The 16,121-nt window shown below is 46.4% G+C and overlaps 1 protein-coding gene across 17 annotated transcripts in view; it reads left to right on the plus strand.

Annotated features, from left to right (window-relative positions):
• Positions 1-16,121, plus strand: part of PCDH15 (protocadherin related 15) — a 649,889-nt gene that overhangs the window by 451,898 nt on the left and 181,870 nt on the right. For all 17 annotated transcript variants that reach the window (XM_081861749.1, XM_081861756.1, XM_081861754.1 and 14 more), the window contains one exon: positions 750-862. In XM_081861749.1, coding sequence (XP_081717875.1) covers positions 750-862 — 113 coding nt within the window. The remainder of the gene's footprint in view (positions 1-749; positions 863-16,121) is intronic.

Here is a 16,121-nt window from a genome sequence, read left to right on the forward strand (position 1 = left end):
GTGAAAGTTCTCTCTCTTGTTACATTGCAAATAGATGTCATCTTTATTCTTGTTTGCATTCAGAGTTGTTATTCCATCCCTCCCCTTGAACAAAAAAAAAGTATGTATGCATGGAGTAATAACATTTTTCTGCACTTTTCTTGTGTGCGATTTTACAGCTTTTGGAAATGCCATACATATTCTATGTTGTAAGGAGTAAGAATGTTTCAGGAACGTTGGGAGGAATTACAGGGGGGAGGACTGTAGTGCAGTAAAGGAGCACATGTTTTGCATGCAGAAGTTCCCCAGATCAAGGCCCAGAATCTCCAAGTAGGACTGGGAAAGACTGCTGAAACCCTTGAAACCCACTGCCAGTTGCTGTAGACCTTACAAGTTGATGTGGAACAATGCCATGATTCCATATAATGGAGCTTCCGATGGCTTGATATAAAAGCTGCTGATCAAGTGTTCTCCACTTCAAATATTAGCATGCTGGCATTTCTACTCATCTCTCTTTTATGAAAAAATAAAGTCTCTTGAGGCACCCCAAACCTATTAAACATGGTGATCAAGGTCAAAAAGAAAGAAGGGTTTCTTATATGCAGCTCTATCAAATATTCACACTATGGTATTTCTTTTGTTTTGTTTTGTTTTTTTTAATTATTCCTTTATTGATTATTTGAGTTAATATATATTTAAAATAAAGTTGTGATTTTCCATGCTGATCCTTCTTCTCAATTATCTATTCAAACCTCGCTGTCTTTTTGCAGGGACTCCTGAGGATTATTCACAGTATTTCAGTATGAATGCGACAACTGCTGTACTCAGCCTCCTAAAGCCAATAAACAGGGATTTGCACCAGAAATTTGATTTGGTTATTAAGGTAATTTCAACTGAATTCTCATTTCCATGTGTTTGTACATTACTAAGTAGCAGTGTCCATGGAGAATGTGAGGATTCCTTATACAAAAAAGGGAAACGTCAACTTATAAACAAAGATTCTTCTAGCAGTAAGGTGTAAGTTTAATTCAATGCCATATTAGAAGTAACTGATCTATATCATTGTAATCGCTTTGACAATAATGTTGCATGGGAGAAAACACACTGAAATTGGCATCCAGCAAACATTTGCTGGCATTTAGTTTCACTTCATTACGTTCAGTGAACCTTCTGTCCCAGATCGGTCTTCTCCATTATGATGTTTGGGATTAAAATTCTCATGATTCCTGACCATTGGCCATGCTGGCTGGGAATGGAGTTGCAGTCCAAAATATTTGGATGGCACCAGGTTAGGGAAGTCTGCCCAATGTTTATGCATGTTAACTCAGAAGCAAGTCCCTCTGAGATCAATTTTACTTGTAGCCCAAGTAAATATGTACAGGATTGCCAAAATCAAAATGAACTTTTTGCTGGGTTGTGCCTGAAATATTTGCTACAAAATGTGATTTTTACAACTACCTTTATATATTGCAATAAATTTTACTGACCATAATTCAGTACAAAGTTAGACATTATTAAGCCATTCAAAGGACTTCTCCACACCTAACGTTAGTCTCTTGTGGCTACCATGTTTTGATTTTCTGTCTTGAGGAGCTGTGTTTTTCGGAGAAAATACAAACCCCAAGCTTTGTCTGAGACATGCCTGAATATATTTTTTCTTTGACATTTATAGATTTGATTTCATGTGGAAGACTGTGTGGGATTTAAAAACTCAATATTTTAAGTAACAAACTAGAAGTTTCATTCATTCATTCATTCCTCTGAGAGGCTTAGCTTGCAATTCTGTATATTCTTAGTTGGGAGTTAGTTACTCTGAATTCAATAAGACTTATTCTGAGTTGACATACATATGATTGCAGCTTCAGGCAGCCATTTCCCCCAGTAGATAGCACTTTTTCTGTTGCCATTTCACCATGGGCTCTGAGCGCTTGTCAGAGAATCCAGCATACCCTAGATATTCATGCTTTATGAAAAGACCCTGAAATCACACTTGCTGACAAAATGGAAGTTAAAAAGTTCATTGTAACTTGGGATTTCCCCCTGCAGACAGCCATGATGAATCTCATTCTGAATGTAGTGGGAACAGTTCTTACCTGTGTCTACTCTGAGGCTGCAGTCCTATGGTCCCTGGGAGGATATCCTAGAGGCCATGGGATGTTTTTATCTCCCTCACCAACACGAGGGAGAGGAGGGGGTACACCCTTTAAGAGGGATCTCCAACCTTGTGTGTGGTGGGATAGAGTGGGAGAAAGCTTGGCTCCAAATTATTCAGAGCATTCCTAGTCTTCCAGCACAATCCCCAAATGAGGCAATGGTCCTGAAGTTGCCATGTGTATTTCCCCTGTCAGTAGTAAAGGGAAGAAAGAGGGCAAGCACTTTTCCTCACTCCTTTATACACGGCCACTACACAACCAGCAGCATTTTGCCTTCATTGCCGCCTCCCCATAGATCCTACAGTAGGATTATTTTGTTTTTTTATCAGGTAGTTGTTCATCAGTATATTCTGTCAAACCCATATAAGCTTCAAGGGACACCAAGTATATACTGTCTGTATCAATGGTTTTATGCTGTTTAAGGTGATGATTACCACCTGAGTATGGTAAATATATGCACACTTTCTTTCTCTCTCTCTCTCTCTCTTCATGTGTATATACATATACAACCATATGCTGTACTAGTTTGCTTCCATATGAATATTTGTTAAGGAATGTGACAGCTATTGATGCCACTAATTATAGGGAATTTATTGAACAATTCATTTTCATGCCTTAGTTGTTAGACTACTTCTCTTATTTGAATGCTTCAGATGTGCATAGATGTTAGTTAAGACAAATGCTCAGACCCACATTCACAAATACCTGTTAGTTTTTACTGGAAAAAAATAACTGGGGATTGGTGCTAAGTAACTCTATAACAATCTTTAAAAGAAAAAAACCCCCACCAATTTCCCATGGCCACATTGTAGTACCTTAATAACTGGCTATATTATTAATGGAAATTTTTACAGGCATTATTAGATTCGAATTACCATGGTTGGTGAGTAGTTGAGTGGATAATAAGCAAGGGTATCAATCTGTAAGACTAATAATATGCCACATGCTTGAATAGTATCATTTAGCACAACAGTGTCGAAAGTTCCATTAAGCTGGCAAGATGTGGCAAATTTGCTTATCTGGGCTTGTGTTTTGTAGTGTGTAACTCAACAAAATATCTCTCTTTATATCTGAAGGCAAACCTATTCATAAAGCCAAGTAGCACCAGCATTAATAAGTTTTCTGTACAAATTTTAATGATACTGCCAAAAAATATTTTTCCCATCCATTTCCATCTTAAAGTCTTTGTCCTTATCTTGGGGAAAGCTTCTACCCTACTTCCATTACAAGTTGTTGCCTTGAATTTATACTTCATGTTATAAATTATTTTGGATTAATTTTCTGTTATATTTTTGTGAACCTCTGCTGTAGTATTCAGTGAATGAATAGTGCTATAATTGTGTTGAAAAGCAGATGTGTAAGCTCACTTTTCAATGTTTTCTATGTTGGGTATTATACATACTAACAGATATCTCAGTTAACTGAGTGCCAATCCTTATATAGGCCAAATAGTACCATAACTTGGTGGAAGAACAAAGGTTTGCAGAAGTGTGTGTGGGGGAGAGAGAGAGAGAGAGAGAGAGAGAGAGAGAGAGAGTGTTTGAGCATACCAAGAGGTCATGGAAAGCTGACTGATTGTTGGACAGGATAGAGGTAAGGAATAATGGAGTAGAGTATCCTGAAAGGAAGAAGGTGTCAACCAGCTAGTAATGACTTGAGTATACTGCAACATTTTGTTGCAGATCCCACTTGTATTATTCTTAAGATAGTATAGAATCATTCTGAGCCTTCTGTGAAGGATCAATTGACCATGTCAATGATTTTTTTTTTTGGGGGGGGGAGTATTATTCTCTGTGTACAAAACTTGGTGGCTCTAAGTTTGACTGGTTCCTTGCTTTGTCGGGTTGGTGACAGGTTAAATATCACCTGAACCCCTTAAGCACTTTTCTCTTCTAAAACCGCTTTCCTGAAAAAAATCTAGTAAAGGGGTGACACTTCACAGGACCAGCCCTGCCATTAGGCAAAGTGAGGTTGCTAACAGGCAGTTCATCTATTCTGGGGTATCATGAAAGGTTAGGAAATTGTTAGCTCCTTAATTTAGTTTATTTTTTTTACTCTTGGAGTAGTGCCTGTATGCTTCTCTGTCATATATACCAAAATAAACTGGCCAGCTTTGGGGACTGTGCACCTTGACTTGTTCTATCTCGGACAGGAAAATGCCTTGGGCCAGCCTGGGATGATGGATAGCCTGTGTGGAACACAGTGTGAAAGCTGCTCTATCACTGCAGCCCTGAGCCTAAGTAGGAGAAACATGTTACTTCAGCTGAATCAGCCCATGAATGCATGATGCCATGTACTAATCAGTGTGGGAGCATGACGAACTCCCAGGCTATTAGTGTTATGTAGTGAAGTTTCACCCTGGGCCAGCAGGGGGATACTGTATATAGTTTTCAATCAGGTCTGTAGATAGTTTTCCCTCAGGTCCGCGTCAGTTATTTTAGGCGGGAACTCTGGGCTGTTGTTGTTACAATGTTGACAGCCGGCTGCCTATAAAAGCAGGCCGGCTGAGCTGTTTGCAGTCAGTTCTATTCCAGCTTACGAAATAAAGAGCTACTTGGAGAAATCGCTGTGTCGTCTGCTATGTCAACCCACAACTTAACACTGGCGACGAGGATGGGATGGATGGACATCAGAGCACAGCCAGATGCGGCCAGCCTCTGAACTGAGCTGAATCACTGAGCTGAATCACAGAGCGAAATCACTGAGCGAAATCACTGGACAGAACCAATTCAGAGCTGACTGTTCTGGCTAGAGCACTGTGTTCCATCCATCGCCCTTCACGCCGGCATCGGAATCATGGCTTCACTTGTGCCTCTACCGCCGTTTGCGCCAGCCTCTGAATCATGGGATTCCTACCTCGCTCGGTTCGACTGCTACCTCCAAGCCAACGAGCTGACAGCAGTATCAAAGGATCGGAAGCGGGGCCTATTCCTCAGCCTCTGTGGGCCTGAGGTGTTTGAGACGGCCCGAGCATTGGTTGCGCCCGAAGCAGTCCAGGCAACACCATGGGACACGATCCAAGAGAAGCTCCGCAACCACTACGCACCAAAGCCGTCCAAGATTGCTGCCCGCCATGCGTTCTACCACCGGAACCAGGCAGAGGGGGAGTCAATCAACAACTACACCACCGCCCTGCGACAGGCTGCAATGCACTGTGAGTTCCGAGACTTAGACGATGCCCTGATGGATCGAATCGTCTGCGGGGTCCGGGACATCCATCTGCAACGGCATCTCCTCGCCAAGCCAGACCTCACGCTGCAGAAAGCCATTGAGGAGGCTGTGGCCTCAGAAGCTGCTGAACGCTCCGCCCAGGAGATCCGCAAGTGCAGCAGCCCGCGTCTTGCTAGGGAGCCAGTTCCGGTGCATCATGAAGAGGCCAGCAGTGATGAGGCATCCTCCAGTGAAGGCGATGACGTGCACCAGACAAAGCGGGAGCACAGGAAGTTCCAACAGAAGTCCAAGGGCCAACCGGAATGTGCCGGCTGCGGAGGCAACCATTCCCGTGCCAAGTGTCGATTCAGAGACGCCATCTGTAGGAAGTGTTCCAGAAGGGGCCACATCGCTAAGGTCTGCCGATCGGCTCCGTCTGACACCCCCCCTTCATCGACTCGCAAGTCCAAGCCTTCCCTCCAGTCTGCCAAGGAAAGTTGTTTCGCTCTCACCAACTGCCGCTGCCCGTCTGGAACCACGATTGGCCAAACCGACTCGCCTACGCGACGCAAGCTGAACGTCACGGTGCTCATTGAAGGAGCTCCATGTGACATGGAGATCGACACCGGGTCTGCCCTGTCCATCGTGTCGTGGAGCACCATCAAAAGACTGGTACCCAGAGTGTCCAAAAGGCAACTCGACTCTCACTGCGTACACCTGAGAGACTACAAGGGAAACGACATTCCCGTGGTAGGCGTTGGCCGGTTCCGGATTGCCTTCAAGGATTTTTCGGGCCTGCTCCGGTTGGTGGTGGTCGAAGGTCAGCGGCCAAGCCTCCTAGGGCTAGACTGGTTTGATGCCCTCGGCCTGGAAGTCACCGGCATCAACTGCATCTCTAACGCAGAGACTGAGGGTCTGGTCAAAGACTTTGCCGAGGTTTTTGACGGCACCTTGGGGCAATATACAGGTACGCCCATCTCCTTTAGCCTTGATCCACAAGTCGCCCCCATCAAGCTAAAGCCACGCCGGGTTCCCTTTGCTCTCAAGGCTAAGGTGGACGAACAACTGGACAAACTGATCGCCCAAGGAGTTTTGGAGCCGGTTGACCACGCCAAGTGGGAAACCCCCATCGTCACGCCTGTCAAGCCAGATGGGTCGGTGAGAATCTGCGCTGACTACAAGTGCACGATCAAGGCACTTCAGCAGCACGCTTATCCGGTTCCTGTTGTCCAACACCTGCTGCATTCCCTGGGTGAGGGTAAGGTCTTCGCTAAGCTGGACCTTGCCCAAGCCTATCAACAACTGCCAGTCGATGATGCCACTGCTGAAGCCCAGACGATCGTCACCCACCGGGGGGCATTCCGTTGCCGCCGGTTGCAGTTCGGGGTGAGTGTGGCTCCTGGCATCTTCCAAAGCCTTATGGAGCGTCTCCTGCAAGGGCTTCCGGGCGTGGTACCATATTTTGATGACGTCTTGGTGTCTGCAGACTCACACCAGCAGCTGTTCGAGCGCCTCCGTGCCGTGCTGACCAGGTTCCAAGAGGCCGGGCTCAAGGTAAAGAGGGAGAAGTGCCAGATCGCCGTTCCACAGGTAGAGTTCCTGGGCTATCTTATCGATGCCTCCGGCCTTCACCCGACCACATCCAAGATCCGCGCTATCCAGCAGGCCCCCACCCCAAAGAACAAGACGGAGTTGCAGGCATTCCTGGGGCTGCTGAACTTTTATAACATATTCCTGCCCCACAAAGCCACAGTGGCTGAGCCTCTTCACCGACTCCTTAGTACAAAGACGCCTTGGGCCTGGGGTCATCGGGAGACGGCGGCCTTCAACGCGGTTAAGGCTCTCCTTTCATCAGACAGTGTGCTGGTACAGTACAGTGAATCCAGGCCGCTGGTCCTTGCCTGCGACGCCTCACCTTTTGGCATCGGTGCTGTCCTTAGTCACCGTTTTCCAGATGGAAGAGAAGCACCACTCGCCTACTTTTCCAGGACACTATCTCTGACGGAACGGAATTACAGCCAGCTCGACAAGGAGGCATTGGCACTTGTGGCTGGAGTGAAGAGGTTCCATGAATACCTCTATGGCAGGACTTTTGACCTCATCACTGACCACAAGCCACTCCTGGGCCTCCTCGCCGGTGATCGTCCAACTCCACCGGTCCTCTCGCCACGCATGCTGCGATGGACTGTTTTCCTGGCTGCCTACCACTACCGGCTCATCCATCGCCCGGGGAAATCGATGGGCCATGCCGACGCCCTCAGCCGTTGCCCTCTTCCAGCATTTGTGGAAGACCCGGCTCCAGCTTCATCGCTCCTTCTGATTGAGGATCTTCCGGCAGCGCCTGTATCAGCTGCCACTGTGGCCTCCGCGTCTGCCCAGGATCGCACCATCAGCCGGGTGCTCAACTGGGTGTGGAGGGGGTGGCCACAAGGGCCTTTTGCATCAGAGTTCCAGCCCTTCGCAACCAGACAACATGAACTCTCAGCTCATCGCGGCTGTCTGCTGTGGGGAGACCGCGTCGTGATTCCCCAGGGACTCCGTCAGCGCGTCCTGGAGGCTCTGCACGTTGGCCACCCGGGAATTGTCAAAATGAAGGCGTTGGCTCGGTGTTATGTCTGGTGGCCTAATATGGACGATGCCATCACTGCCTGGGTGTCCGCCTGTCAAGCGTGCCAAGAGTCGAGGCCTGCACCACCGGCAGCTAAGGGACACACCTGGGAGACGCCAAAGACACCCTGGTCGAGGGTGCACATCGATCTGGCTGGCCCCTTTCACGGCCGGACCTTTATGGTAGTGGTGGACGCCTATTCCAAATGGCTGGAGGTCGCCCTGATGCCCTCCACCACTACCGAAGCTGTCATCCGGGTGCTGCGAGGCCTGTTTGCAACGCATGGGTGTCCTGATGTCCTTGTCTCTGACAACGGACCACAGTTCACGTCAGGCACGTTTGAGCGGTATCTTTTGGGACTGGGCATCCGCCATGCCCTAACGGCACCCTTTCATCCATCCAGCAACGGGCAAGCGGAAAGAATGGTGCGCTCGACAAAAGAGGCACTGGCGCGCCTGGACCGGGGAGACTGGCATGAGCGGGTCGCCGAATACTTGTTCGTGCAACACATCACCCCTCATGCGGCCACAGGGAGGAGTCCTGCTGAACTGCTTATGGGCCGCCGCCTCAGGTCACCACTCGACCGGCTACACCCGGACTTTGCCGTGGCTGAACCCCCAGGCTGTGCCAACGCGCCACGGTCATTTGTCCCAGGAAACCAGGTCTTTGCCCGGAACTATGTGGGGGACATTCCTTGGGTGCCAGCCACAGTAGTGGGAGTCACGGGACCTCGCTCGTACCAGGTGGCACTCGAAGACGGACGCTTGTGGCGACGGCACATAGACCAGCTTAGGCGCAGGGTTGGGGACTTGGACACTACCGAGGTGCCCCCAACTGCGCTTGCGGCTCCAGAAGAGACACGTACAGATGGCGAGGCCCCACCTACACCTCCCTCGCAAACTGCCAGCGTGGAGCCGAACCAAGCCGCTTCAGAGGGTCTGCCAGACTTACCACAGACTCAGACCACTCCACTTGCGGAGGCTCCACCCACAGCAGCGGATCCAGGGGAGTTGGTTCCAACGCCACCTAGGGTCGCACCACAGCCTCAGCAAGAACTGTGTGGCCCTCCGGACTTGGCTACCAGTCCCCGGCGGTCTGGCAGAGTTCCCAAGCGCCCAACTTATTTAAAGGACTATGTTGTTGGACATGTATCACTGTTGGTCTAAGTATGGGAAATGTAACCAATATGCTTTTGTGCCTAATTGAACCATTACGCGTAGTGCTGTATATAAGGAAACCATTACGATTGTAACTAACGCCTTATCTCGGTGGGGAGGGGTGTTATGTAGTGAAGTTTCACCCTGGGCCAGCAGGGGGATACTGTATATAGTTTTCAATCAGGTCTGTAGATAGTTTTCCCTCAGGTCCGCGTCAGTTATTTTAGGCGGGAACTCTGGGCTGTTGTTGTTACAATGTTGACAGCCGGCTGCCTATAAAAGCAGGCCGGCTGAGCTGTTTGCAGTCAGTTCTATTCCAGCTTACGAAATAAAGAGCTACTTGGAGAAATCGCTGTGTCGTCTGCTATGTCAACCCACAACTTAACAATTAGCATAGAGCAAAAACCACAACACAGAATGAAAAAGCCATACTGAACTAGCATCTTGTTTTATAATAAAGGCTTACATAGATTGGTGAAAATTTTGCTACTGTGTTGCAGCCAACAAATTTCAAAACACGATAAGAGTTTCCATTACAATTCTGATTAACAATGTGTGTGTGCTGTGTTTTGCTTTGCTTTGCTTTGCTTTGCTTTGCTTTGCTTTGCTTTGCTTTGCTTTGCTTTGCTTTGCTTTGCTTTGCTTTGCTTTGCTTTGCTTTGCTTTGATAATCCATGATTATTATGTGGGGCTGGGAAGGGAAAAGGCAGTGAATTGTTTTTAGCTCCTTTCCCTTTGCAGCTTTAGGTCTGTGAGGGACTCCTGAACTTTGTTAGTAACAATGACCCCTACTTAATTGCACTGGCTACCTAATTAAGGTTGGATTTGGTTGAGTGGCGAGTGAGGTAAACTGAAGGAACAGGTGCAAAGGATCGCTTTGCAAAGGAGGGCACCCTGCCTCATCATTGTGAAAGATACAAAGGCAGAATCATTAGATTGGAAAGGATACTTTGCTTTACATTGTCTCTATTGCTTGTGTTTTAAGGCTTCCAAATTTCCTTAATCAGATTGATTAATCTGACCTCTGCTTATTATTGTTAATTTGTACAGAGCCATTTCTGCGCAGAGTCCAAGAGAGCAACTCGCTGCCCAAAGGAGCTTACAGTATAGAGTTCAACACAGGGAAGATAACACAGGAAGGGTCAAGAACCGGAGGCAGCGATAAACTAGGCAAAAAGAATATGCATTTGACATATGCTCTTGCTTGATTGCAAGCTTAGTTTCAGTAAGACATGAGAACTAGTGGGGTTTGCCCAGCCCAAAGGCTTGACAGAAAAGTTGGGTTTTGAAGAGGGATTTGATGGAAGTAGGAGAGGTGTCCTCATGCAGAAGTTCTGGGAGGCACTTCTGAGCATGTTAGGCAGCAAAAGAGAGAGATGGTTTGAGCACATGCTAGCTTTTATATATCTGCAGTGAATTTGACTAATAATAATAATAATAATAATAATAATAATAATAATAATTACTTATATTCTGCCCATCTGGCTGGGTTTCCCCAGCCACTCTGGGCACTTCCAACAAGAGATTAAAAATACGTTAAAACATCAGTCATTAAAAACTTCCCTAAACAGGGCTGCCTTCAGATGTCTTCTAAATGTCAGGTAGATTAGCACTGTGGGTAAAAATATGTGCTAAGTACTTAGAATACTCAGAAATTGCCATAGTAGAACTATTGGCATATAGGCTGGCTTAGAGAGGAAAGGCCCCCTAATGAACAGTTCTTACATCTTGTCACCCTTAAATATGCTCAGGATATATATAGATATATTATATTCAGCATTAGTTGACCCTTCTGTCAGCATTTGATCTTATTAGTATAGGCAGAAAGGTATAAATTCAGCCAGATGAATATTGATTGGAGACTTTTTGTTTCTCATCAAAGCACAAAACTTCCTTCAAGGTCAGGCTTGAAGAGCAATAAAAGCATTCCACCCTGATCTCAGGAGGCATTTGGCAAGGATAACTTTTGGCCCAAATTTTATTTTCAAATTCTTTATAAATATTACATAGCTTCTGATTTGTTGAATAATCAGTTATTTCCTTTCACTTTCCTAGACAAGAAAATGTATCTTTTTGTTATGTGCAGTTCTGTGTTGATCTTCAGTAGGTCTGAACTGGTCATTAAAATGTTTCAGTGCATTCCTTAGTTGTGAACATTTAGTTTTTTAAAAAACCAAGCAGACACTTCTCTACTGTAGTGTCCTCCATTAACAACCTGGGTATTTACTGAGCGGCAATTTGATAGGAAATATTCAGTTAGCCAACAGATCAGAAATGAAATGGGTATTTTCAAACAAAACAATAAATAAATGCAGAATTCTGAGTACAGCTGATGCAATGTCTTCGTTTTGGAGAAGCAAAAGTAGATGTGGTTTTCCCAGCTCTCACTAACCTCAAAGCAAAGACTAAACTCAACTTCTTCAGACCATGTCTTTGGTTAGACTGGCCATGTCTCTTTCCTTACCAAAAGCAGCCATGGGCAGTCCCAGTCTCAGTTAAAGCAACACCATGGTGGGATCCCAAACAGGATTAGGACCACTGTTTTCCTACTGGAAATTGACACCCCCATCTCACATCTGCTACTTGTCCCCCTGAAATGTGCACCATCTCTCCTCCACTGCAGTTTTGGTGTTATATTACTCAACAAACATTAATCCTATGTTTTGGACTCTAAGCAGTGGTGTGTCCAGTCTTAAAGAAAACTTCATTAGATCCCTTAGACCAGGGGTGTCAAGCTCAAATTCATCGGGGGCCGCATCAGCAGTTTGGTCACCCTCAAAGGGCCGGTTGTATCTGTAGGACTTACAGTACAGGAAAGAAGGGTTCAGGCAGCCGTTGGATCTGTCACATCACAGGATGGCATGCGCTCAATATAAAAACAAGTGGAGGTTTCCTGAATGCATGTAAAGTGGAGATTTCCTGTGTAGAACAGCCGGCGCCGCTAGAGGGCAGACGTTCTCTGGCTTGTAGGCTGCCGCGCATGCGCTGAAGAGGCGGCTTTCTTGTGTAAAAAAAAAAAAAGCGAGAAGAAAAGGTGAAGGCTGGTGGCCGGCGGCGGCTACACGGGCCACATGACGAGGTCTGGCGGGCCGGATTCGGCCGGCGGGCCTTGTGTTTGACACCCGTGCCTTAGACCTATCCAATTACCACCCAGTTTCAAATCTTCCATACCTGGGTAAGGTAACTGAGAGAGCGGTTGCTGAACAGCTTGGTAGGTTTCTGGAGGAAACATCGGCATTAGATCCATTTCAGTCCGGTTTCTGTCCTGGGTTTGGGACGGAGACGGCTCTGGTTGCCCTAACAGATGATCTCCGAAGACAACTGGATCGAGGCAGGTCAGAACTGCTGGTCCTTTTAGATTTGTCAGCAGCCTTTGACATGGTCAATCATGATCTTCTGGACCACCGCCTCGCAGACATGGGGATACAGGGCATAGCCCGTAACTGGTTGTGCTCTTTTATCTCTGGTCGGGGACAGAGGGTGGCACTAGGGAGGGAAATGTCGTCGGCCCACTCCTTGGTGTGTGGAGTGCCGCAGGGCGCAATTCTCTCCCCGATGCTTTTTAACATCTTTATGCGCCCCCTTGCCCAGATTATCTGGAGCTTTGGGCTGGGCTGTCACCAATATGCTGATGACACTCAGCTCTATCTGCTGATGGATGGCCACACCGACTCGGCCCCGAACACACTGACCATATGCTTGGAAGCTGTGGCTGGATGGTTTCGTGGGAGCCGATTGAAACTAAATCCTTCAAAGACAGAGGTCCTATGGCTAGGTCGGGATGGCATGGGGATGAGGGACCAACTCCCTTCTCTTGCGGGGCCCCAATTAGTGCCATTGCCTTCCGTTAAGAGTTTGGGTGTAATCCTTGACGCCTCCCTTTCCATGGAGGCTCAAGTTACAGCAACAGCCAAGGCGACATTTTTCCACCTTCGCCGCATCAAGCAGTTGGTCCCTTACCTTTCCCGCCCTGACCTGGTCACAGTGATCCATGCAACGGTCATCTCCAGGCTTGACTACTGTAATTCGCTCTACGTGGGGCTGCCCTTGAAGCTGTCCCAGAAACTCCAGCAGGTACAGAATGCTGCAGCAAGGCTCCTCACGGGGTCTCTGTCATGGGAGCATATTCACCCAGTGCTTTTCAAGCTGCACTGGCTCCTGGTGAAGTACAGGGTCAGATTTAAGGTGCTGCTTTTGACCTTTAAAGCCCTTTACAGCCTAGGACCCTCGTACCTACGGGACCACCTCTCCTGGTATGCCCCACAGAGAGCCTCAAGGTCCATAAATAGCAACACCCTAGTGGTCCCGGGCCCTAAGGAAGTTAGATTGGCTTCAACCAGAGCCAGGGCCTTTTCAACTCTGGCTCCGGCCTGGTGGAACGCTCTGCCTCATGAGACCAGGGCCCTGCAGGATCTGATTTCTTTCCACTGGGCCTGTAAGACAGAGTTGTTCCACCTGGCCTTTGGCTTGGAGCCAATTTGATTCCCTCCCTCCCTCCCTCTCTTTCTTTTTTCTTTTCCTTCTCCTCCTGCGATGAGGCTACATTTTAATATTTTAATGTTCCATTATTTTAATGTTGTATTTTATTTTTGTTTTTAAGTTGTAATCATTCATCTTGTTTTTATTATTGCTTGTAAGCCGCTCTGAGCCCGGCCTTGGCTGGGGAGGGCGGGGTATAAATAAAAAATTATTATTATTATTATTAAATGTCCTTTTTGCTTTATAATTACTTGACAGTTACCTGTTCCTTGTGGCCATGCTGGTGTTTAAAATATTGGACAAATAAGGAGAGGTATAGAAGCACATCATTCTGTGTACAGTGGTACCTCAGGTTACATACGCTTCAGGTTACATGCGCTTCAGGTTACAGACTCTGCTAACCCAGAAATAGTGCTTCAGGTTAAGAACTTTGCTTCAGGATGAGAACAGAAATCGTGCTCCAGCGGCGCAGCGGCAGAAGGAGGCCCCATTAGCTAAAGTAGTGCTTCAGGTTAAAAACAGTTTCAGGTTAAGTACGGACCTCTGGAACAAATTAAGTACTTAACCTGAGGTACCACTGTATTGCATAATTTCTTGTCCTGATCTTGCACCTCTGTTGGCCAAAATGTCCAGGAACTTCAAACAAATCAAGGTTGGGGAATCTATGGCCCTCCAGATATTGTTGGACTCCCACTGCCATCTTCCCCAGGCAGCATTGGCAAAATTGAGGGTGATGAGAGTTAATTATATGGAAGCTTAAAGGCAAATACAACTAAAATGCTATACAGTTTCCTATTCCTGGCACTTTTATTGAAGGAGATCTCAGTTTACTTTTTTTTTAAGCAAAACAAAAAACCCATAAGCCTTTGCTGCTGTTGATGCAAGAGAACAACATGATTATGTCATTCCTGCCCTCTGTACGATAAGTCAGCCCTTAGTATTGTGTCCAGATAATTTTGCCCTCCTATAGCACAAGGAAAGGGAGATGTTTGGATCAGCACTGAATTTGGGCAGCAAGAAAAGAAAATAGATATTTAACATAGGTGTCTCTGTATGCATGTGTTTGTGTTTGTGCGCATACACGCACCCCCCCCCCATATTAAATACTTGCACAATCTCATCTCATGAAAGTGACAGATTCATTACACTGATTATTTGTGGTTAAATGATCTCTAGTAGTGGAGGAATTGAGTGTAATCAATTTTCCTCTAAGTATGTTTCTGATTGACACAGATTTTTTAAAACCTGGCCATCCTATCTGCCTCCCCAACCCCACCCTCCTTCTCTCTGTGTGTGCATAGATGTAGTGGTGAGGAAGTAGGAAGAGTTCAAAAATACCATATCAGCATTTTCTACCTATTTCTGACACAGCTGGTGTTTAATTGGAGTAGACTTTGATATTTAGAATTAATGGTTATCCTTTAAAATGAACGAGGTGGTGTTTTTTACTACATAATTTAGAATGTGCAGCAGTGATGCAGTCAGTAATTTTTTCCTTACTCGCCAAGGAGATATTTATTATTTGATGGGTGATGCTGAGATTTATAGTGATAGGATGGAATCCTAAATAGGCTATGAAGTTTCTGGCATCCATCCCAGCCCCCAAGATCCAATTAGGCCTGGTCTCAGTCTTTAATTGGACTCATTTTGACTTGCCCCTTCGACAGTGCTCGACACAAGACCCTCAGTGTTGCTGCCCTCTATTTCTCTAACGCACCAAGATAGGACAATATTGACCAAGGTTCAACTCAGGTGCTGCATTTAAGGTCTCCATTAGGCCCTAGATCCTGCCATGAGCTGGTTCAGAAGCTAGAACTGAAGAGAAGCCGAGCGGTTCAATCAAGAAATTGTGAAATGAACACAGTACTTCCAAGAGAAAAGTTTTCATGAAATGGAAATTTGGGAAATGTGGGTAAATTTTACCTTTGTACAATAGGTTAGTTTCTGCACACACTCGCACACTCCTTTTTCTCTGTAGACTTTTCCACTCGCTACCATGTCCACCAGGACAGTATGTCCTTAGCTCTTAAACGTAGTATTGGAGTGATAAATTGATCTGATCCAGCCATACATTCCTTAAACAATGTGATGCTGTTTTGTATCCCATTACCAATCTGTGTTACAGAAACAAACTTGTGCAGATTAACCCCCATTCTCCCATTCATACACCCCAAATATTCTTGGAGGCCCCTTCAACGCTCTAAAGCAGGGGTCAGCAACCTTTTTCAGACCATGTGGTGGGCCAGACTATACTTTGCGCGGGGGGAATGAACGAATTCCTATGCCCCACAAATAACCCAGAGATGCGTTTTAAATAAAAGCACACAACATTCTACTCAAGTAAAAACACTAGGCAGGCCCCACAAATAACCCAGAGATGCATTTTAAATAAAAGGACACGTTCAACTCATGTAAAAACACACTGATTCCCGGACCATCCGCGGGCGGGATTGAGAAGGCTATTGGGCCGCATTCGGCCACGGGCCTTAGTTTGCCTACCCCTGCTAGGGCTGGGGCCTGAAAGTGAAGGGGACCGGGAAAGGGTATAGAAGCCCTGTTCCACAAGCACACGCCTGATCACACTACATGGGATCT

The sequence above is a fragment of the Podarcis erhardii genome (genome assembly GCF_964252035.2).
Source record: "Podarcis erhardii genome assembly, chromosome: 5".
In the NCBI taxonomy this organism is placed as follows: Eukaryota; Metazoa; Chordata; class Lepidosauria; order Squamata; family Lacertidae; genus Podarcis; species Podarcis erhardii.